Below are 25,002 nucleotides of genomic sequence, written 5' to 3'. Positions count from 1 at the left end.
CCTATCTAGCTTCCCTTGTGGTTGTCAATTTGTAGCAATGAAAGAAACTAATCATCATAGGTCACAAAACCGAGAGAGACACAGCCGTCAAGCATGACTCACGTGGATCGGAACTCGTAATAACAAATATTTTGGCGTCCTTAGAAATTCAAGTTGTTTACGTCAAATTAAGCCTCCATATATATATATATATATATATATATAGAATAATGCTCATATGTGGTCATGTTGTTAGATGTGGTCGTGCGGCAGAATTTTAAAATATACCAACAGTGTTAATAACATGCATCAACAGTATAAGGAAAACAAACCACAATGAAATGCAAAAAAAACATCAAAAAATACACAATAGACCCAAAACATACACCATATAACTCACTAACCCCAATTGTGTATTTCTGAACATTGTATGGTGTTTTTACTCACACCTAATGGTGCGTTGTTGGTGATGCATACCTAATTTGTGTGCGTTTTTTGTGGTGCATTTCCTGACGTTGATAGTATATATCTTACTTAAGTATTGGTGTATTCTGAAAATCGTCACATGACCACACGGGAAGGGGTCGCCACACCTGAGTGCGACCATATATATATATATATATATATATATATATATATATATATATATATATATATATATATATTAAATAAGCATATTTATTGCAACTAATTTTGTGCATACCAAACGCCCTGACTACCTAACGCCCTCTTATAAGAGAAATGTGCCGGGACTTTTCCGTGTACACCATCATATAGTGGTCGCGAATTTTCTTGTCATACAAAAAAATATACATTGTGACTTTAGCTGGCAAGGGAGGTAAACCAGCAAATCGAGAATGTGAACAGACAATTCTCATTAATAATCAAATTTAGAACATTATGATAACCGTTCAACGAACTTTGCTAGTTGTGATTTAAAGAGTTTATTTTTGTATTATAAAGACTTAAAACGAAAAGTGGAACCGAAAAATACAATTTTAATCCCTCAATTGTTCATTGCTAGCTATTTTAGTCTGTAACATTCTACTATGGCAATTACACCCTTAATTAACTCTTCAAAAAGTTGCATTTTCAACTCCTAGAACAACAAAACTATTAAACTCGATCTATTAAAATTTTACTTAGTACATGAATATTTTAAAATCTTATTATCTTTGATCTTTATAACATTTTCAGTTTTGATATTTCATCTGCAAAATAAAGATTTGACAACATTCCTTGCTAAATTTTCACATTTCAATTGTGGCACATCATCCCTATATATTTTTCCTACATGACCCTGCTAAAATCACGTTTTTTATTTTACTAATGAAATATGGAGACTAAACAATATTATAATTAAATAAGAAACATTAAAAAGTATTAAAATACCCATGTACTGAGTAAAATTTTAATAGAATTTAATGGCTTTGTTGCTCTAGGGGTTAAAATTACAATCTTTTGAACAATTAAGTATGTATATTGCAACGGTAAAAAGTTAAAGACTAAAACCGCTAGTAAAGAACAATTGATGAGGAACTAAAATTGCATCGAAGAAAATGGCAATTCAACATTGTAAATATTGGAAGAAAGCCACGATGACTACACCTCACACTTGTGAAGTGTGTAAGCAATAAAGAAAATTATATTTAATCTCGATTTCTGAAATAGTTTATCTTAACCATATTGACTTATTTAAGTAGTAACTACATATCTAGAGAGGTAAGAACTCAAAATAATAAAATTATTATGGTCATTACTGTAACACAGAATTAATGTTAACCAGTTGTCTTATAACAGCACTGAATCAAAAGCATGTCTTTATCACTAAACAAAAGAGAGAAAAGGTAAAGAAAAAAAAAAAAAAAAAAAAAAAGAGAAAGAAAAGAAGATGACAGTTGTAGAATCTTATGGGAAGAAGAAAACATTAGGCATATGAAGCTTATTCAGCATTAGCAACGCCACTGGGCCTCTCCCCTCTCATGGGTACCATTCAGGCATGAAGTTATTCACACTGGGGCCTGCTGCTGCTACTGTTATATGATGATCTGTCTGGTACCTGATGAACATCATAAAACATCTTATAATTTCTTACTTTGCACAAAGAATCATTATTTTTTGCAATGTTAGTCTTCTTTTTTTTGAGCGACGAGGAAACCCACAGTCACTACCCGAATGTGTGGATATGGTAAACCCCAGCATAATGAGGTAATCAGCTTAGGTTGTCCATAATGGACTGGCTCAAACCAAAAAGGTCTAGCCTTGTGAACCTAGCCAGCAAAGGATATGGTAAACCCCAGCATAATGAGGTAAATCAGCTTAGGTTGTCCATAACGAACTGGCTCAAACCAAAAAGGTCTAGCCTTGTGAACCTAGCCAGCAAAGGATCAGAAGCAGGTAAACTAGCCTAGGTAGCCCATTACTAACTGACTCAAACTAAGAAGGTCTAGCCTTGTGAACCTAGTTAGGAAAGAACGACAAAAAGGTATATCAGCCTAGGTTGCCCATAGCTGATCGGCTCAAATCAAAAAGGTTAATAGGCCGCTTCCGCTAAGAGTCGAAGTTGTAACTTTATAGTTATCAAGCCAACAACTTGACTGGGGTTTCCGCCAAAGTTGGTTTTCTTGCTAGGTTGGGGTGGTTCAAAAATCAAAATTGGTTCTTTAAACAGCCTGAAGTGAAACATGTATGGTTGTGCTATGCTGATGATGAAATCAAGAACATGATGAGTACTGGAACTGAAGCAAGTTTCAGACTTACCCAATCTGTAATGTGGGTTCACATTCCAGATGATGAAAGAAGCCATGGTCACCATCTGACTGATGAATTGCTTGTCTGCCATACTCCACTTCTTGTGCAGTTGGATTCCATTCCAGAGTTAAATGGTTGGCATCTTCCATCAACTATCATTATTATAAGTTGACTGTTAATGCTCAATATGCTGCAGTTCTACCATTCTGCTAAAAATTCTCAAGGAAAGGAAACCATTGCTTCTTTGTGCCAAGAATACACAAACCCTTTGTTTATCAGAGGAAAAGAAAGAGGAAAGAGTGTTGGTTATATATATACAAACCCTTTGTTTCAAACTCTTGTTTGCTTCATTTAGTTCATGCTCCTGTAGACACAGTAGTTAGGGATATGCATCAATGAAGTAGGAGGAAGAATGTGATTGGTTGGGATTTTCAGAATGTGTACCTTTCTCTGAAGATCCATGAGTTGGTCCAACATTAATTGAGTCTGCAATATGGAATAATATAATGGGTAGAGTCATTTCATAAGAAATTCTTTGACTATATATTTAACTTTTTCATTTTTCCGACCAACTTGGCTTTGATTGCCCAATTCCCAAATGTGATTCTGACTGAAACCCCCCCTCCCCCCTCCCCCCCCCTTTTTTTTTTTTTTAAATCACTTTTGGGTGATCAAAAATTCGGTATTTTCTAGCTGTGTGACTTTCATGGATTATGTTGATTGCCCTTTTAGGGCTCATTATCAAAGTTTGCAACTTTGCATATATATACAGTTATAGATGAAGTACCCTTGTTGATCTGATCTGCTTCAATGACATATCAAGCTGCCTCTCAAGAGATTCAAGTTCCTTGCTGTTTAATGGGCCAAGATCTTCACCTAAAAGATTCCTGGTATCACACAAATTAAACACAAATAAAGATGATGAGATTCCTTGTACCCACAAGATGTTTTGGCACTGAAAACATGAAAGTGCCATAATTATTGTGTTGGGATATATAATGTATACCTTTGTGATCTCTGTAGTGCTTCATATCTAGCTTTCAGTTTCAGATACTCCTGCTGACTACTTATCTCCTACATACAGAATACACACAGTGATCTATTAAATGAAGAATCAAAATGGAAAAAATGAATTGAATCCTAACAAGAAGTTTATGCATGCATGCTATCTTTTATTTTTCATTCTTTTTGAAAATAAAAGATGACAATCATTAATTAATAAGATCCGAATACAAAGCATCACAAATGAAAGAGAGAGAGTAAGAAAAACACTCTATACAAACAGATATAAAACTATATCAGACTCCCGGACTAACAAGTGAGGTTGTCTAATTTGCAGTCTGTTTAACAAAACAAAGAAATGTAAATGAATTAACTTATGTGTTTGGTTTGAATTTGCGTGAATATAATATTAACTTTGTGTGATTAATGATTATATTCATCAATTTATTATAATGTCCTCAATAAATAAATAAATATATATATATAAAAAATTCTAAGATGTGGATCACCGCTTGACACCTATGACTCTTATATTCAGTAACACTCCAAAGTGAATGGTAAAAATTATGTTCAAACCAGGTACAAAGTCAACATTATATCAACATTTTTTTTTTTTTTACTTTGAAGTCTTTGAGTTTGTACAATAAGAGTATGAGACATGGTACCAATTGGTGGTGCCTTTCCCATATGGTGCTAACATTGTCCTCTTTTTATTTACCTATAAAGGAAATTCAGTTGTGTTGAAGGTATATATATATATATATATATATATATATATATATATATATATATATATATAGACATCAAATTTAGCAAAATTTATCACTGCCCCCATTATAACAAATAATAATAATAATAATAATAATAATAATAATAAATATTGTAAATATTATCTCTAGAGGTGAATATCAATTCTTGACAAAGCATAAGTCCAATGATGTTGGAAAATCTAGGAATGAGGTGAGCAATCATTCGTTTTTTTTTTTTTTTTTTTTTTTTTTTTAATGTTAATTTTTGCCGGTCAATCACAATCTCTACTATACACAAATGCCACTTGTCAACTATAGTACGCAATTAATGATTGCTATTCATGAACATAATTAAACAGACTCAATAATACATTCAACATTTAAAGAAGTCTGGGATACATCATGCATGTGTCCAACATAGCATAAATTATTATCTATACTCATTCTCCTTGTACCATAATAAAATGTCATATATATAAATATATTTTGTATTTGATAAATTTATGTTTTTCAAGTGAAAAAAAAAAAGAGCATTTGATACAATATCTGAGAGTGTACGAGGTAAATCTCGCATTGTGAATCTAGCGGGCAAAAAATCACAAAGAGTTTAAATCAGCTTAGATTGGTCATAACTGACCGACTCAAACTAAGAAAACCAATAGGCTGATTCTGTTGGGAGTCGAACTTGTAATCTTATGGTTAACTGTATAGTACTTAATTTAAGAATATAATGAATGGAAATAAATGATCTTAAACACAAATAATAAACCAGATATAGGATGTCCATATAGATAACAGATAATGTTAGCAATAGAAGCAAGAATCATGACAAAAATTGGCAAAATGTGTTAAGATTTTTACCTGCAGTGCCTCCCTTGTGGATATATTGGGCTCTGGTGCTCCATAGTTGCATTTCTGATACCTCTCCAGTGTCTTGAGCATGCTGAACAAAGATGAAGAAATCACAGTGAAAAGGATGTTCAAAAGAAGAAGATGAAGAAGAAGAAGAAAGGACAATAATAAATTCCAAAAAGTAATTTTTGCAAGATTCTCATCCTTGTGTTTATAACAACCAAGAAAAGTTGTTACCTTTTACATGATTTTTCTTCATTTTTTGAAGAAAAGATAAAAGAGGAGTGGGAATTTGAGAGAATTAGAATTAAAATTAAAATTTGAAGATATATGGGGATTTACTAAAGGAACCTGAATACTATTCAAGTTACTGGACATAATACTGCTTGTATCCAAATTAAAAAAAAGCAAAGATCAGATTAGACATATATCATGAACTGACTTCAAAAGTGATGGTTGATGATCTAGTAGAGAGAGATTGAGAGAGAGAGAGAGAGAGATCTCAAAGGACCTTTGGAAGGAACCATGATCCCAATTCCTAAAAAAGCAAAACCCTAGTTTTAGATGATGGTTTAAGGCCTTCAACCACTCAGTTGGCAACAAATTCAAATCTAATTTCAGTCTAAATTTTGCAGCACTGTAATGAAGGATCATATCTATCTTTCTCATCTCAAATTGTGTACTAAAAAAAGGATTTTTTTTTGCAGATTTCAAGAAGTCAGATGCTTGCTGTAATAGCTCAAAGGTGGGGGAGAGATCTGAGTTTGAAGATTTCACAAAAGCTTCTTGAATGAACTAAAAAAAAAAAAAAAAAAAAAAAATTGACTTGGTAGACCTTAAGATTAGGGTTCTAGACAAGCAAAGAAAGATGAAATTGGAACCCTAGCCTGAACCAAGAACCCTAATTAAAAGGAATTGATGATTTCCAGAAAGAAACCATAGCTGAATGGATTGAAAGTGAAGAAAGCCTAAGAACAGCTTCAAGATCAAACTAAACTTTACCAAAAAGGAAGAAGGTCTTCTATTACTAAAGAAAATTGGGATTAATGCATTGTAGATCACTAGATCAGACCATTTTAGCTGCAAAATAAAACAAAAGTAAGTAGTAAAAAGACAAAAATAAAATAAAAATAAAAATAAAAACAAAAACCATTTTTTGTTAGTATGGAAGTAGAAAGAGCAGAAAGGTGAAGACTTGATCCAAGGATTGAGAAAAAACCACATATATAAACAAGAAGCTAGGGAGAAACTGATGATAAGAAATTAAAAGAAAATTATATCTTCTTTTCATGGCTTTCCTCTTGCAGATCTAACAAGCCCTTGAAGCACAAAGTTCTATACACACACAATCATTCACAGAAACGGAAAAGCCATATTTACTCCTCCCCAAAAATAGAGAAATTGGTATCACACTTCCCTTTGGGTTCTCAGATCTCTAAAAATGATACAACAAAAAGAAAACCCACAATTTCAAGAAATGGGTATGTTTGTATTTCCAAAAAGATGAAATCTTTGCTAATATTTTAGCCATTTCTTGAGTGCATATGTGTGTACCTAGAGCTACTGCAGAACTCATAGAGCTTTCCCCTGTTGGAGAAAATGATGAGAGCAACCTCAGCATCACAAAGAACAGAGAGCTCATATGCTTTTTTCAGAAGCCCATTTCTTCGCTTTGCAAAGGTTACTTGTCTGTTGATTTTGTTCTCAATTCTCTTCAGTTCAACCCTACCTCTCCCCATCCTCTCTCTCTCTCTCTCTCTCTCTTTCTCTCTCTCTACTAGCAACCTCTGAAACTCACAAAAGCACACAATCCCTTTTTCCCTTTCAAAACTTTTCTTTGTATATCACTTCTCTTATATCTAGCTAAGATATACACATCCAACAGTAGATACACTTCGTATATGCATTTATAGCCACTGGGATTTCTTTTTTATTAGTGGTTTTACCATCCGATTACTCGCCTTTTACTTGACTTTTTACATACAGCGTGTCAAACACTGCGTTTACGTACACACCATGTAGTTCTTTTTCATTTTTGTATTCTATATTTTATAACTTTTTTTTTCTTATTATATCTAATTGTTAGGGTGGTAGTGCATTATCTTATCCTTCAAAATATGGCGTTGGTTGCTATGCAAAAGGAATCTGGTGCACTTTCGCTTGTAGTGGTAATAAAGTGAAATGTGTCTTTCACCGTCAAAGAGTTTTATAAGAATATCCAATAATTGCTCTGAAAGGGATGGCCAAGTAAGTGGAACATGATTATCGTACTTAAATTATCACGAGTTCGATTCTTGTTAACATCTTCTCTATCGAGCCTACAATTGACCTATAATGTGTGGTTTGTATTCTATTACACAAGAGCGGGGTTTACTCAATACACCCTCTTCTGTTGGGTTGCAGCTCGGAGAGCCGAATTCAGCATTCTGTCATTGGACTGAACAGTTAGGTCTGTGTAATGGTAAGCGTTTGATACTGGTGTGTAGTTGAGGCTGGTATAAGGAAAAGGTAACACATAACTAACTGGTATGCAACCTTTGTTTGGCGGATAGAGGATGATTAATAATCCAAAATGGCGCCTGGATTTGTAAGTTAAAAATTTGTTTGGATGAATAATACCTCGGATTTCACAAAAGAACATTCTCAACAAATAGGGAATGAATCGTGGTGAGACATTTAGCCTGGCCAAGGTTGGTTGGTTGGTTTAAGATGCTACAATCAGAAACTAAACATTATCTTTAAATTAAACATGACCAAATTTGAAGGAATGTATTCTAAAATTTGCTTGATTAATGGAAACATTATGTATTGGTACATATAAAACTTTTGATGGGAACATTGTGTATTGTTTCATAATGTTTTTATTTAATTTTAGTTTCTCTGAGTGTAGTTGTTTTGATTTGGCCATTTTATGTTTCCAGCAAAGTGTTATTAGATTTACGGTATTGGGAAATAATATGTTTGACATGCAATTTTCAAATAGGAAAAATGGTCAAATAAATTATTGAACTAGAAGCCAAGCACCTTGTGCACAATGGTACTTGGGTTAGACTCTCATATAGGAGGTTGTGAGTTCGAGTCTTAGTGTAGGTGTTATTGGCTATTTGTGCTTCAGTAGGTTGTAAGAATTTGTAAACTTGTACATTTAACTTGTAAAAAAAAAAAAAAAAATTTCTTTTACGAAAAAAAAAAACTTGTAAAAATTTCAATTAGCATTTGACTTTTTAGGTGACTAGGCGGTAACTTGCATATTTTTAAAATTGTTGTGGTACACCAACAACAATAATATGTGATTTTGGTATTTAATTTAAAAAAAAAAAAAAAAAAAAAAAAACCCACTTCCTTGCCGGCATCCTTCTACTCTGATGGAAGCCAAGTTTCTTAGTAATTTTGTAAATATATTTATTTATTTATTTATTTATTTATTATATCACACCAATTCTAAAAGTACAAAACTCAATGTTAATTCACCTAAAAAGTTACCTGGCGTGTCTAGTCAATAGGTTACCTAATACGGAGCAGTAACTTGCAAAAAGTGCTAATAGCATTATTTTAATTTTTACAAATTCAAGGTTATAATGATTTTTTATACGTTCATGGGCTTAATTGCATTACTAAATGTCAAGATCAAACGTTTACCAATTACATTACTAAATGATTTTTTATACGTTTAGTGACCTAATTAAACTTTCATGTTACATTCCGTGACCAATTTCAACCTTATTTGTATTAAAATTTGCTACAATTTATTGTTAGCAGCTTATTTCAAGTGTTTCACTTTTCCTGATCAGTTTTCTTAATTCCACGAAATACAATTGGAGTTTCCGATGATGTTTTATAACTTCACTGACATACCTATTGCGCCGACACCATTGACCTGCTTTTATTTTTAAGGGAAATCACCCTTTTAATCCCACAATTATTTTTCAATCGTCCATGTACTCTTTAATTTTTAATTTCAACTAATTTAACTTTCAAATTGTTTAAAAATTTTTCAATTAGTTAAATTGTTCAAATTTCAACTAATTTGATCCTCTAATTTTGAAGACTAAATTGACGAAATTTAAAAAATGTGGAAATCATTATTTTGGTCCCTGGAATAGTTTAATGGACAAAGTTTTAAACAATTTGATGGTCAAATTAGTTTAAATTGAAAATTATATACTACATTGACAGTTGAGAAACAATTGAAGGATCAAAATGATGATTACCTTTTGATTTTTTTTTTTTAAAATCTAGACTCACCGCAGAATTAAAAAAAAAAAAAAACAAACAAAAACAAAAAAAAAAGAAGAAAAAAAGAATGTGCAGAAATGGTATGAACACAAAATTTCACAATAAGATCAGAGGCTAAGTAACTGATACCATTTTATTAGTTTCAAATAGAATTTATTATTGATTGATAATGAGAACTCCTATGTTATGTGGGCAGTTGAATCCATGTATGGTTGTGTATCACGTTTTCGTGAAACCTATATGAATGAAGTGAGGTAAAGGGAGGAAAAAAGATCTAGAATCTCAAAATTAAGTGATTATCATGATAATCACTTAATTTTGAGATTCTAGATCATTACGTAAAAATTATAATTGTAATTATTGTTTTGAATTCTTGTATCTGAAAGATCACAAGTAACTAATTTTTAAATGTTTGACTCAATTCTTCAAATCACCACCTAACATATATAGTACAAAGTGTACTTAATGAGAGAACTACATGTTAAACTTGACTCTCCAAATTGTCATTTATTTAACATATATAGTACAAAGTGTATTTAATGAAAGAATTGAAGTCTATTTTCTGGCGGAGTTTATACCTAGCTTGTCTCTTTCTCCCCAATGCCCTAATCATGTCATATATTTCGGAAGGTTGACTCAAATATTCAAACCACGTAGTAAAGGAAGAACGGAAAAAATGGTGAAATAGTTGTTTGAATTTTAGTTGAAAAGTCAATTAGTCTCATAAACTTTTAAAAAGTGCAATTACACTCATCAACAATTTATTTTTATGTAATAAAGCTCAAAAAATCGATTAATAACATGTTATCACAGGTCATTAGGTCTAGAAAAAGTGTTTACATCAATGATTTGTGAGAAGGGGTAGAAATTGAGATTAAGAAGTAGAGTTCATGTAGTATTTTTTTCATATTAGGCAACATCATGATTAGTAATACCATACATATTTCTATTTTTATTTTATTTTATTTTTTAAATTACACCTAGTTCCTGAATTATTTTGGGTGCTATAATACGGTTCCATAATTATTATAAGATAAATACATTTGGTCCCTTAATTATTTTTTAATTTTAAATATGGTTCGTCCTTCTGATCTACCTGTGAATCGGAGCAAATAAATCTTTGTTTAAGCCAACATTAAGAATGAATGTTTTGGTAATTTTGCATAATACTATATATTCATTCTCCTTTTTTTTTTTTTTTTTTTTTTTTTTTTTTTTTTTTTTTTTTTTTTTTTTTGGAATGCTACCGACTCTATTACAATGTAGTATCTGTTCATAACTACTTTCTCAACCTACTGAAACACAACCTCACTAACAAGGTCTTGGCTCCTTCATTATCCTTCGACCAATAGTAGAACCATAAAATTTCTCGTATTCTAATTGATTTTTTTTTTTTTTTTTTTTTTGTGCGGCAAATGAAAGAACCATATCTACAACTGAGAAGTTCATTAAGGAACCGAATGTGGTTTACCATATAATTAAGAGATCATATCTATAATTAAAAAGATAATTAAGGGACCGAATGCGTTTATTTTATAATTAAGAGGTCAGAGTTAAACATGCAAAATATAATTCAGGAAGCAAGTGTGGAAATTTTCTTCTTCTTTTTTTTTTTTTTTATAAAAAAAAAATATATTTTCTAATGCAAAATATTATGATTAATTAAAAAAAAAAAAAAAAGGAAGTGGGTCACGTATAATTTTTTTAAAAAAATTTCCTTCAGTAAAATTTAAATATGTAATGAAATTTTACTCTATAAAATTACATGGAAAAGTCTAGGAAAAATCAAATTGAAAGATCCAATTGGCCATTTATTAGGGCAGGTAGTGAAGCAATAAACTTGATTGTGGGGACAGGGATCATGACCATGTGGGATCCTTCCATAAAGCTAAAAGCCCTAAGTTGTGTAGTGGTCCATACCATTGAAAGCCAAAGAAAAGTATAGTGTGGTCCTTATCTTGCCTAAACTCTATATTGTTAAATAGGACCTTGGAACAAGAAGAGATGGTATGTAGCCCCATTTCTCAACACCTACTAAGGCTATAGAAACGGTTTGTATAGTATAACATTTTTCTTAACTTTAATTTGTAGGAATGAATAAATTGATAAATCGATTATATGTATATATATGAGATTTTTTTTTTTTTTTAAATAATCGGAACAGTGAAAACAATGAAGACAGATAAATCCAAGTTGTGTGTACCACATACTCTCCTTAAAATCGGTTTGCTACCTCATGAGGGTGCAAGAAACATGTAGTGTCAGTCTTCCAATATAAAATGCAGTAATATAATTGAGCACTCGAGCTATATTACTCTAGACGAACTAGAGATTTCAAGAAAAAGATTTTCGAGAGAGGGAGAAAAATCAAAAAAGATTTTGAAGTGTTCAAAATTTGTAGTTTAACAATTCTGCCCAACACGAAAGTATTTATATGAGATGAAGAAATAAATAACAATAGGCAATGACATTAACATCTTAAATAAAATTAGACTAGTAACCCCATAACTGGCCACTAAAACTGAAAATAACACTTGCAGTTACGTAGTTAATTCTCATAAAATCAATTGAAATTAATTAGAATTAATTCTTGAAATGATCAAAATTAATGTATTTTACCGAAAGGTAAAAACCGTAAAGTGGTCGCATACCAGAAAGGTACATCCAAACCACAAGGTGAACCGAAGTGTCACTTTCCCAGGCAGATTGCAAAGTCACGAACCGAAAGGTTCCAGAGCAAAAGGTTAATTTGCGGAAGGTAAATTCCGAAAAGTCACTTTGCTTGAAAGGTAACTCTCCATAAGCTTAGACTAAAAGGTTACTTTTCGAAAAGTAAAACTCCATAAGGTTATTTTCGGACGAGTGGCAAATTTCCAAAAGGTCCTCAAACACTTTTTGGTTCAGTTGGAAAAATACTTTTGAAATGGGCGGTTAATTTTTGGAGGATATTCATGTACACAAGTCGCGGGTCTACACTAGGTAAGTCTTTTCAGACACATTCTAAGATTTGATTTGCACCCCTACTGTGCGCAAGAGAGACTCTTTATGCTATAGAATTCAAACTCTTTTTAAAAGAGAATGCAAACCAACTTCCCACTAATGTTTTCTCAAAAAAAAAAAAAAAAAAAAAAAAAACTTCCCATTAATGTAAGAAAAATGCTACTTCCAAGCCTTTCCAACTCAAATGAGTTACTTTGAGAATCAAATTCTCATTCACGCATGATTCATTTTGAGCATACAATATATCGATTTTTTTTCTCACTACAAAGAACTCGAACCACTTTGACCATACCCATAGAAGTGGACCGCACATATATTTGTACTACAAAATAGCCACTTATAATGTCATTTTTGCCAAAAAATTCTAGCAAAATTTTTTTTGTTGTATTTTTTTTTTAGAAAAATAAAAAAGAATAGAAGGAAAAGACATAAGTGTGATTAGATATCTTTGATTTACGGAAAAGCCAGTATCTGTTATCTAAAGGTACATTTTAGGCGAAACCTGTCTTGTGACGCTAATCGATAAATGATCACAATGAGTTAAACTAAGTCAAGGTTGTCCATAATTGACCGACTTAAATCAAGAGGACCAGAGAGCTTCCACGAAGAGTCAAACTTAAAAACATCGTAGTTACCAAGTCAACTGGCTGACTAAGGTTGCCTCAAGATTAGGTATCGTAAAATATACATACATTTTGTTGGGTAAAAAGGTGAAAAAATCTCAAAAATTAATAATCCTACGAAAAGATTATAAATATATGGGAAAAGGTAGAAAACTGGGAAGGAAAATGTGTAAGAATTGGATAGTGGTTAGCACGAGTTTGAATAAATCGTTCTTTTCCTTAAAACCCTTATTTACTACCTCCCACAAGTGCTAGGCGTTGTAGCATAGGTTTCCCAGATAAAACGTGTTACGATTCCTTGTTTGAGCCCCCAAACAAAGAATCCGACGAACAAAGCAAATGATGAACAAAACCGGCTAAAGAAACGAGTAAAAGCCCCCAAACAAAGAATCCGACGAACAAAATCGGCTAAGGAAACAAGTAAAAGCAGAGTGACACCCCCCTACGCGCAAGAGAGAGCCTCTATGCTATACAATTCAATAAGGTTATAAAGAGCTCTTGTATAAATAGTGGGGCAAATCTACCTCCAAAACCAATGTGGGACAAAAGCTTCACTTTTCCCTTAATTTTTCCAACTCAAATGGGTCTACTTTGAGAATCAATATCTCATTCACCCATGCATTATCCGTTTTGAGCGTACAATATATCAATCTTTTCGTCTTACTACGAAGAATCCGAATCCACTTGACCCGACCCAAATAAATGGACCCCACTGATAATTGTGCCACAAAATAGCCACTTAATATGTTATTTTATGTCATTTTAAGCTATTTTTTCCCAACATATTTTTTTGTGTTGTGACAATATTATAATATTGGGTAGTATTTATTTATTTTTTTTAGTACATTTACTATCTACGAAGGGGTGTAACACACCTCCCATTTGAACCATGAACCTCGTATTACCGAGTAGTATATATGACATAAATAAAGTTTTCATATGTCTTAATTGTACTCAATCTCATCGTATTGTTCATATTTTTTAATTTAAGTCAGATAATTGCCAGTATTTTTTTTTAATAAAACAAAAATGGTAGTTAGTTCAATCCATGTCCAAATGCTTTTTATCTACCAAAATTTCCAGTCCCAACAATTAACACTATCACTAATAAACTCAAAAACATTACAAATGTGGAGATGACAATATAATGTCCAAAACTAGGTTAAGAGCAATATTATGGTTTGTTATTTTAATTACTATTAATATTAAAAGTGTGAATAGGGTACTAAAGATGATGTTTTTTTGTTGTGTTTTTTTACTATTAAACCAAAGTGTGAAAGTGTGAATATTAGTTTACTTACAAGTAAAGTATGAATTTGAAAAACGAAAAATTTTACGTATTTTGGACAGGCAAACAAGTGTTTGTTAGTAGTCAAAATATTGAATGTGGAAAAGAAGAAAAGAATGTCAATGAAGAATAATATTAGTTTGTTCCATTTTCAGTACCATATATGGATGCATTATTGGATTATGATTGGTTTTGTTACAATATTGTCAGTATGATTTCCATATGAATTGTTAAGTAGTGTGTTTCAATTGTATTGCTCTTTTCATGTGATTGCTTAATGCACCAAGTTTTTGTTTTGCCCTAATAAGCTAATTATTTTTGGAGTACTTATTACCCATCAGAACAACATCATAGGATTATGTATAGAGTTTTTTTTTTTTTTTTTTTTGCTACTTTTAATTTCACTAATTTAATAATTTGTTAGACACATATACAAGATAAATTACACTAAAAATATTTTATGCGACAAATTTGACTGAGAGAGTGTTGGCAAGAATCTATATTTTTTTTTTATAATACTTTTGATCCTAGCTTGTAATGTGTTGGCAGGAATTGTACACTTTTCTTCTCCATCTTTCCTTTTCTCTTTTACTTCTTTAATTTCTTGTCAACAATTTTTCAATCATTGAAAATAGTGGTGACAAAAATTTCTAACCACTTTTTTGGATGGTTAGAAATTGGATTTTTCTATAATAATAATAATAATAATAAAGCCATTGAATTAGACATGGAAGTACATTTTGACTAGTAAAGCTAAAGTCATACAATTACACCAAACAATAAGTTGCCCTACCTCATTTTTTTTTTTGGTGGGACAGGCCTGAAAATTTTCATTTCCAAAGATAAAGATTAAACCCTTACCTTTGGTTAAGGATAGATGAATCTCTTCCACTCAACCACGCCTCCTTGTTGCCATTCCTCATTAGTAATTGGTTACCATGGAATTAAATTAAATTATTTTTATTATAAAAATTAACATCAGTACTCATCATATGATAGCAAAATTCAATGATAGAAAACTTCAAAATTTTAGCTTGAATCCCACATGCAGTTACTGTGCATTTATGAAAAAAGGAAATTAAAGTAATGGTATAAAACTGTGTGGTGGGGCTGAGATGAATGGTGACTGCATTGGCATTGGGTTATGGGTAGAAATTATTGTCAAATTTTTAACCTTAAAAGAACCGAACACCATCAACCTCAACTTTTACAAGTCTTAAACGTTTTCCCATTTAAGGAAAATCACTTCTCAACTCTCAACTCTCTATTCTCTTCTTCTTCTTTTTCTTCTTCTTTTTCTTCTTATTCTCTCACTGCCTGTCTTATCATACGTTTTCCAATGCCCACCATTTTGTATTGCTAAGTGAGTGAGTAGAGAGAGTGAGTCTGCGAGTTCGGTGAAAAGCACATCGGCTAAAACCCAACTCCGATCGACTTCACTTGATGCTCATCCATCCGTCTAATCATTCAATGTTTTTGTACTACCCTTCATTTCTTCCATGTTACTTACAATTAATTCCATTCTTATTTCCTTTCAAAAAATAAAAAATAAAATCCATTCATATATACATGAGACGGATCAGGTGAGAACCAACTGTCCAAGAGAAAATTGAGAATCAATTACACCTGTCTACGTGTCCAGGTCTAATGGATCAGAAACATTGTTTTTTTTTTTAAAAAAAAATAGTGTTTCATTTTCGTAAATAATTGAATTTTGAAGTGCAAGTGAGGTGTGTTAAAATTGGAAGTAACACTTTCATATAGTGCACCTAAGTGCAAGTAAAATGTATTAAAAGTGTAACAAATAATGTACACTGAGCATCAAATTAAGTGCACCTAGCGTTATCTTTAGTTGCACCAATGTCAAAGACGTTATCATTAGGTGCACCAATGTTAAAAATGTAAATTACTTGCATTATTAAGTGAAAATGGTTGCACTTTTAAATGATATTACGTGCACTTTTTACTTACATACTAGCACTTTTAACACATGTTACTTGCACCAAAATTCAAATTATTTGTGAAAATGCCACCGTATTTTTTTTTAATTACATCTCTGATCCATTAAATCTGGACACGTGAACGGCTGCGATTGGTTCTTAGTTATTTTCCGAGCATTCGTTCTCACCTGAGTGCGCATATATATATATATATATATATATATATATATATATATATATATATATATATATATATATATATATATATAATTCAGTTCACGTGCGGTTAAATATGAGCCATTGATCCTGCCTAAATCAACGTCCATGATTAACAATGATTTAAAAAAAAAAAAACGATGGCAATTTGGTCTTTTTACATCTAGGTCTAATTTAATATGCGTTGTTTTCCTTGTTAAGGTGCATGATTTTTGTGCTTAACCACACAACCGCACGGGACACACCCAACTGCACGAGAACTGAATTATATATATATATATATATATATATATATATATATATATATATATATATATATATATATATATAATCCTAATCATATAAGAACCACTTCTTAGGTGAGAACCCCACTAGAAACATGAATGAGAAAAAGGATAATAATAAAAGGTGTATATTGAATCTCTTGTGCAATGCTCTAACAAAGTTGGGATCCCCTAAGTATTAAAAAAACAAAAAGATTATATATATACTGTGCTACTCTTTTTTATTTTGCAACTCTTTATCTATCTATATATATATATATATATATATATATATATATATATATATATTGCGTGGTTTATGTGCAATGCTCGAGAGCGATTCGTTAACTCATTATTACAATCTATAATGCAGATAATAATTGGTAATCTTTTTATTAATCAGATTATTAATAAGTTAAATGTTTATATATCTTATTATAATAATTTCATGTGAGATTTATCACTTTCGTATAGTATACCATATTAAATATTACACCCCAACCACCGTTTTGTTATGCGGTCAATATTTATAATGATAGTTTGAAGGAATTCATTACTATCATTACCACAAATAGTAGGCTGTCAGGTAAGATGAGAAATGTTATTATCCTTATTTTCCAAGACCTCCTCCCACCTTTAGTATAAAATTTAGCTGTTACCCATATTCCCATACTCGAGTGCCCTACATTATTAAAGGATTGTACCCAATTTCAAAAGACTCCATTTACTCTTGCCCTAAGCTAAAATCATGGAGAAGTAATTTGTGAAATGTGTATGTCTTAATGGTCTATTGCTTACAAGATGGTAAATTTCATACATCTTCCTTGATAGGAATTGAGGGATCCCACTTTTTCTTATTTAGGAGTCATGCATGATGAAGCTAATGATGAAGCTAAGGAAGTAAATCGTGTGATGTACATGTTACACTGGTGTCTATTGTCCACAATATAATCCATTCCATACCTTGATAGGAATTGAACTATGCAGTTGCCATCAAAATAGAGTTGATTAACATTTTTTGAATTAACCAATTCGTCAAGATCAAGCTAAGGGTGTAATAGTCAACGCCACATTTCGATGGGAGTATGTTGGACTCCGTCCTCCAAGCCACCAACAACGTAACCTCATCAATTGAACAACATGCTTTCAGTGAGATTTGTACCTAACCTATAACCAATATATACCAATATAATTGTCAAGATCAAGCTCTTACCACTACACCAAAAGCTATAGCTAGTAGCAAATGCGCAACTTTATTTCCTTATACTTCATAATAGTCAATGTCACATTTCAATGACATGATACTGAATTTGACGTTTTTGACTCGCCAAACCACTGCCTAACACAATAAGTTGAGATATAGGCCCGGTTTGTTAAAATAGTTAGCCTATTAGTCAATTTTGACTTATTTGACCACTATTACTTGTTTGACTTGGTTATAAAATCAATACAAGTGTTTGGTTAATTAATTTTTTGTAACTCCAAAATGCTAAAATTCAAAAAGTTGTTCAAAGCAACTTTTTCAATTAGCTTTTTGAGAAAAGAAATTATATCAAACAACTATCAGCTAATAGCTAATTTACCAAACACATTTCTACAATCAACTGATGTTATCAACTAGTTATACCCTCTAATTAATCAAATCAGCTAACCGTTAACAACCATTTACCAAACAGGGCCATAGTCAGGGCAAGTGCCCTACGTTAATGAGTGGATCCGGAACATGTGAGACTATCATCAACTCCTTTAGATGAACCAAACTTTGTGATGGATACTCACAAAAGTAGAATGAACCAATTTCATTTTTGCAAATATGCCCCTCACCATGTCCCAGATAAAGTATGATCTAGGCTAATTCAGACTTGGGACTTGATTAATTTGGGAAAACAGGCATGGCAAAGGAAGGCATGATTGTAAAAACACAACCAGCTAGAAGCACCCACCCACACACACACATATACATATATTGGCATATAATCCTAATTGGTGAATGAAATGATGAGATGTGTGTGTTTGATGGGAGTGGGGCAGTGGCCGGGGTTATACCATGCAGTTTAAGTAGGTTACAAAAGGACATGTTTCTTAATCCAGGGATCTTTTTAAGGTTAAACATCATGGTCCCAAGAAGAAAGACATCATTAAACAACAAACTAACGTAACCCACCAATAAATAATCTGATCTGATCTATATACCCATGCAGGCCGGCCAGGCAGGCATGAGGAATGTTATTGGAGAGGTCACTGTTTGAGTTCATGTGATAACTGCAAGTCTGCAACTTGAAGTACCCCTTGGAGCAGCTGGAATGGAAAGTGACCTCAAATTGAATTGAAGAAGGCAGACGACATGTTACATCGGATGGGGAGAGCTGAGGTTTGAGGTTTTGTCATCTTTTGTGGCTGTGGAGCCCAAGCACCCTCAGTTTTTACTGCCTAGCTCCTATATTTGTGAATTCACAGTTTTAACCATTCTTCTACCAATCTTATGTAAAATGAAGCAGAAATAGTAAGTAGTCCCCCCCTTTGATGATTGGAGTTGAATTTTCTACTATGGGTTCCGGATACAGACTTGCTGAAATTAAAACTCCATTCCATTTGCACTTTCTGTGTGGGGAAGGGAAGCTTTTAAGTAGTCCTTCTGGATCTTAATTTTATATATGAAAGGTAATTATGCTTCCATCTTCAATTCGATCTTTACCGTTATCACTTCATTTATTTGTTTAGAAAATCTTAGATAATATAGAGGAATTTGAATTGAATTCAGTTTCCCACTCTTAAATATGCCTACAATTTAACGAGCTGAGGAGATTAGTTACTATGTTCGACGGTGGATATTATGAGTTACTCCTAAAAAGATAGAGGAATTTGAATATTATTTGTCCATGAGTTCTATTAAATTAAAGTTAATTCAAAAATAGGACATCCCAGGTTGATTGGACAATAAGCATAGTAATCACCGCAAGGCTTCAAGTTCTAACTCCTTAAAGATAGCTAGTTACATTGTTTATTGGCCTTTTTAGTTTGTGATGGTTAGCTATTACTCCTACAAACTAACTTAGTTTACCTCTTTATTGTTCTTTGCCGGTTAAGGTCACAAAGTGAGCTTCACCCCGAGCGTACTTTCAAGTAACGGTTGCGAGCTTTATCATAAATCAAAAGTTGGATTCAAAAATTAAAGTTACTTCATAAATAACTAATGGTTGAAAAGTGACAATAGTATAATTGATGGACGAAAATTGTCATTTTATCTTGATATTATTGATACAGAGGTGTCGTCATATATTCATTTTCAAATTTTAATTTATTGAATTATATTTTGAATATTATTAACAAGATGTCTAAAATAAGTTCATAAATTTTACTTTATTAGTCTTCATAAGATGCCAAGTTTGAATCTTACCAATGACCAAAAAAAAAAAGAGTATTGATTTGACCTTGTTGTAGGTACTAATATATAAACAAGTAGGAGTCTGATCAACTACACTAAATCTTATTATTTACTTGAGTTAATTTTTTTTTTTTTTTTTGGTCCTAGACTTATGGTGGCAAAGACAATTTTAGTTTCGATAAAAAAATTGGATAATTTATGGACACATATTGTGACGAGGACAATTTTAGTCATCCGTCTACCTTCCTGTTAAATGATCGTTTGAGAGGAGGGTATTTGCGTCATTTCATGATATCTGCTTCTCTTTATTATATTTCATCTCTTCTGTTTTGTTCTTCATTGCAGAGAGGAAGGTATAGCTACATACTCACTTTGCGTCTTCTTCTATCTTAGCTGCGCTCCTCCTAATACACACCCACTTTCTCTGCATCGCCCGCTTCTATGCTTTTCATTTAATTTTCGGAGGGGAAAAATGATAAGAAACAGATGTGTTCTTGGATTTATTTCGGTTTTTATGAGTAAATTTAAATGATTTATATGATATCGGGTGGGATATAGGATTTGGGATTGCTTATTTATGGGATTGGACGATGTGGATCTTCTTGACGATGGCGACGGTGGAGGCGGAGCCGGAGCCGACAAGGTGTCGGCAGCGGAGTCATGTTCAACTTTCCTTGAAACGGTGAATCGTATTTTCCCCAAATTGAGTTTCAATCCAATTTTCTTCCCCAAATTGAGTTTCTGTCTATTATCTCGTTGTTCAGCCTTCTAGTCTCGTCCTTCGGGGCTATCTTAGGAGGAAGTCGAGCTAATTTTTTGGGAGGAAGAGGCGGGCGAGCGGATGAGAGTGGTGGCAGCGACGACGGTCGCAGAGATTGGTCATGCGGAGCAAGGGGTTTTGACGACAAATTGTCCGGCGAACTGAAGGACGAGAGAGTCGTTCCCTGAGTCAAGTAACGCTCCCTAAATCGTTCCGATGAGTCGGGCTTGTTTGTTTGGTGCTGATGCAGGACAGGTGTGCCAACGGCGAAGACGAAGTAGGGCCACTCCGACGTCTGAGGTTGTAGAGGGCAAGAATTATTCTTCTGAGCTTTAGAGAAAGTGACGCGGTTGAGATCTGAAGAGGCAATACTGAGTTGACTCCGGCCAGCAAACGGATCCGAACCGTAGAGACCAAACTCCGAGCTAGTGTGCCACGCGTCGCATCTAGAGTGAAGATTGGAACCCCCCGTGAAATCCCCACCGCCTATCAAACTCTCCATCCACTCATTCGAGTCGAACTCGCTGCCCGGCCCGCCACTAAAATCAGTAAACGGAAACACCCCTTCGACGTGCTGCTCCAATCTGGGAAACTGAAACCCCTCCTCCGCACCATCCGGCGACCTCAAATTCTGACTGAGAGAGATGAAATGTGCTTCGTGAATCTGAAATCAAGAACAAAATACGCACAAGTGTAATATTAAGAAGGAGATAGGATGAATTTACATAATTACCCTCTTCTCAGACGGCCAACTAACGGAAATACAGAGGAAGACTAAAATTGTCCTCGTCACAATAAGTGTGGGCAAAAATAACAAATTTTTTTATGTAGGACTAAACTTGTCCAAGCCATAACTCTAGGACCAAAAAGGAAATTAACTCTATTTACGTCCTCTGTTGGCCTCTTGAATAGTAACGGTGAGAGCCAGGGTTAAACTTATTAATAAGATGTAATTTGATCAGGGCCGGTTTTTGGTTTTGTGTGGCCCCGTTCTTAAAATAAATGAGGCCCTACCAAAAGCGTAATTTTTTTCTAATAATAATAAAAGGATTTTTTGAAAAAATAAGAGATGCGCACAAGCTAGAATTAAACATTTGACCTCCCAAAGGAAACACAATAATTACATGTTTCTACCATTCCTCCATGCAATCTTTTAAAATTAATGGTAATTTTTATGTCTTTTAATATCTTAATTAGCTAAGTAAAAATTAAATATTGGACCCTCTAAAATTTGGGGCCCTGTGCTGTTGGGCTGCTTGCACAGCCCAAAATCCAGCCCTGAATTTGAAAACTTCGTTTCCACATGAAGGGGCCATCTATCATACTAAGGGTGTGTTTGGTTCTATCCTGGGAATCGAAATCGAAATGGGAATCAAATATTTGATAATGGTAGTAGGTTTTGGTGAAACTATTGTGCATGTTTGGTAGTAGGGTGGAATTGGAATTATTATCAATATTGATGTTTGGTTATGTATAAATCTTTAATGGGAACAAAAATTTTAAAAATATAAAAACAAAAAATCAAGGTAATTGATCCTTGACATCCAAAACACCAATATAAACAACAACAACAACAACAACAACAACAACAAAAATTTAAACAAAAATTTAAAAGCTCAAATTGAAACTTAAAAATCAAATTACCAATATAAGACAAATTATTCTGTGGACCCGAGTCAAATTACCAATATATATGGCTAATTTTAATGATATCTATATTGATATGTTTTTCCAATAATATATTATTTTAGTAATTTGTAATGAACTTGCAATAGTAATTTTATAAACTTATAGTATTAAATTTATGTATCGAAAGTAATGACTTTATGTACATGTAGATTTATTTGAAAACTTGAAAAAAAAATATTAATATGGACATCATTTTAAAACATCATAGTTTTTTTAGTGATATATTTTTTACATATTAATTTTATTTGTATAAAATGAAAATGAGAAAAATAAATTTTAAGTTAAAAAATTTTAAAGAGAAAAATATAAATACTTTGGATGCAAGTATGCAACACCATGGTCCATGATATAATGAATTATTGTACAATAGAAGAGATTAGCCCAATAGACCAAATTTCCAAATAGGCAAATTCAAAAGAAAGCCCATCTGAAATTGGGCCTATGCACTATCCCAAATTGACCTCCATTTTCTTCTCATTTAAAATATCAATGGTTATAATGTGCACCAAGACCAAGGATCTTGTGGTCCACTGGTATCAAGTTGCTCTTTTATGTACGAGGTGGTGGGTTTGAGTTTTGAAGTTGTGTGGGGAGTTGTGTGTTATGTTAGGAGTTTATGGGTGTTCTATTATACAATTATATTGTAAATGAAATTTCCACCAAAAAAAAAAAAAAACACAAATACAAAACGATGTTATTTTGTGTCAGGCCTTGATGCACGATATAATTTGCCTTAAAATATAGGATAATCCAAGCATTTGCTATGAAGCAGAAATGTCGTTTACTACTACTATTATTATTATTATTATTATATTGTAAGAAAGACTTCATGGATTGGTGAATGATTTTACATTTAAATATACCCGAAGAAAAAGAAGAATGTCATTTTTCAAGTGAAAATTTGAATGATAAATTTGTTATAGACTATTATATATTTTGGTACAATATAATATATCATCATTTGATTTTAGTGTATTTTTATTATTTAAAATAATATCAATTAGTCATGCTCTTCCTTCTATTGTTTGTTTAGACTTTTTCTTAATATAATTTTTAAGTAATCAATTTCAACACTAATATACAAATTTTATAATTTCAAATAAATGTGCACTCCCAAATATTAGAATTGTTTATAATTCCAACATTAATTTTATTATTTAAATATATAATACAAAATTTATTATCTCTAACCATATCATTAGTCTGACGCATGCATTACATAAGAGCACAAAGCTATGAAGTGTTCCACCAAACAAATAAACAATACTACTTTATCATTGGGTCAACATGTACTGCAAAAAATTTTAAATTTATTAACAAAAAGAATTAAAGATAAATCAATAAAATTTATAAAAATTTAATTCATAGGTATTCCAGTATTGTCCTGTAATCGACTAAATCTTTAATCATTAAAAATCAATGCAAAAAAATGTTACTAAGACCTTACACATTGAGACTAATTCAAGCTCAAATTCGAGATTAATTTTAAGAAGAATGACCAGAGATCGAGTCTCACCAGCGGCAGTCTCCCAGATACTCTGTTGGGGCGGTGTGTGGGGGGCCCTTAGGGTTGGGGTTCAACCTTGAGAAGAATTAATTAAATAAAAGTATGACAAGTGGTGTTAAAAAATAAAAAAATAAATAAAAAATTTAAGACTAGTGATTTTGTTCTCCCAATCATAATCATAATAAGTTAATAATCCTTGGAAGCATGTGGTGAATAGGAAGGTAGGGACATAAATCTAATTTATGCTAAATGTATTACCACTCAGAGTAGTTTATGAGAAAGAATTCAAACCTTTTGGGTGATTTGTGCTCCTTTATGATAAACAAGTAATTATAATAAACCCTAAATAATTAAAAAATTAAAAATTATTCTCTTTCTCATCCTTTTACTTTAATATTGTGATTTATAAGTATATGATATATAGTGTTTTTGGATCCAAATTAAACAAAGTCAGATTATTATTTCTCATACATGTCAGACTCTTTAATCCATATTTCAAAACAAGTCAAATGGAGCCCACAAGCCAATGTCAGAGTGCATGGTGCTAGAGCACGTTATAGACATGGTGTTTTGTAGATGTATCAAAGGCCTGAACTTTCACTGATCCAGTCACGTTCCAAGTTGATCGACAAATCAACTTGCTCGAAACCTATTCAAAAACATTCTTTCTATATTTAGTACTTCATTCACGGAATGTCTTTCTTTGATTTGAATCAAGTGTAGTTGATATATCTTATTGACAATAGATTAATTTTAAATGGG

At 32.4% G+C, this 25,002-nt stretch overlaps 1 protein-coding gene across 1 annotated transcript; it reads right to left on the bottom strand.

Moving 5' to 3' along the window:
• Positions 1-1,702: 1,702 nt before the first annotated feature.
• On the bottom strand, positions 1,703-7,220 carry LOC109175339 (agamous-like MADS-box protein AGL9 homolog). The gene is made up of 8 exons (XM_019324594.1): positions 6,888-7,220; positions 5,343-5,424; positions 3,737-3,804; positions 3,518-3,617; positions 3,175-3,216; positions 3,053-3,094; positions 2,740-2,882; positions 1,703-2,038 (listed from the first exon to the last, which is right to left on the bottom strand). Exons 1-8 carry the CDS (start codon positions 7,070-7,072, stop codon positions 1,960-1,962), a joined length of 741 nt encoding a protein of 246 aa, XP_019180139.1. The 5' UTR covers positions 7,073-7,220; the 3' UTR covers positions 1,703-1,959.
• Between the last annotated feature and the right edge of the window lie 17,782 nt (positions 7,221-25,002).

The sequence above is a fragment of the Ipomoea nil genome, unplaced genomic scaffold (assembly GCF_001879475.1).
Source record: "Ipomoea nil cultivar Tokyo-kokei standard unplaced genomic scaffold, Asagao_1.1 scaffold0688, whole genome shotgun sequence".
Lineage (NCBI taxonomy): Eukaryota > Viridiplantae > Streptophyta > Magnoliopsida > Solanales > Convolvulaceae > Ipomoea > Ipomoea nil.
The sequence above is the reverse complement of the archived record's forward strand: the minus strand, read 5'-3'. Positions and strand labels throughout refer to the sequence as shown.

Bases quoted from the DNA above. Each gene is read 5' to 3' on its own strand.
- LOC109175339 (XM_019324594.1), bottom strand. From the start codon at position 7,072: ATGGGGAGAGGTAGGGTTGAACTGAAGAGAATTGAGAACAAAATCAAC. The intron at 2,883-3,052 runs GTTTGTATATAT...TAATAATGATAG, and splicing joins ACAAGAGTTTGAAACAAAGG to TTGATGGAAGATGCCAACCA. The intron at 2,039-2,739 runs GTAAGTCTGAAA...GATGTTCATCAG, and splicing joins GAACCCACATTACAGATTGG to GTACCAGACAGATCATCATA.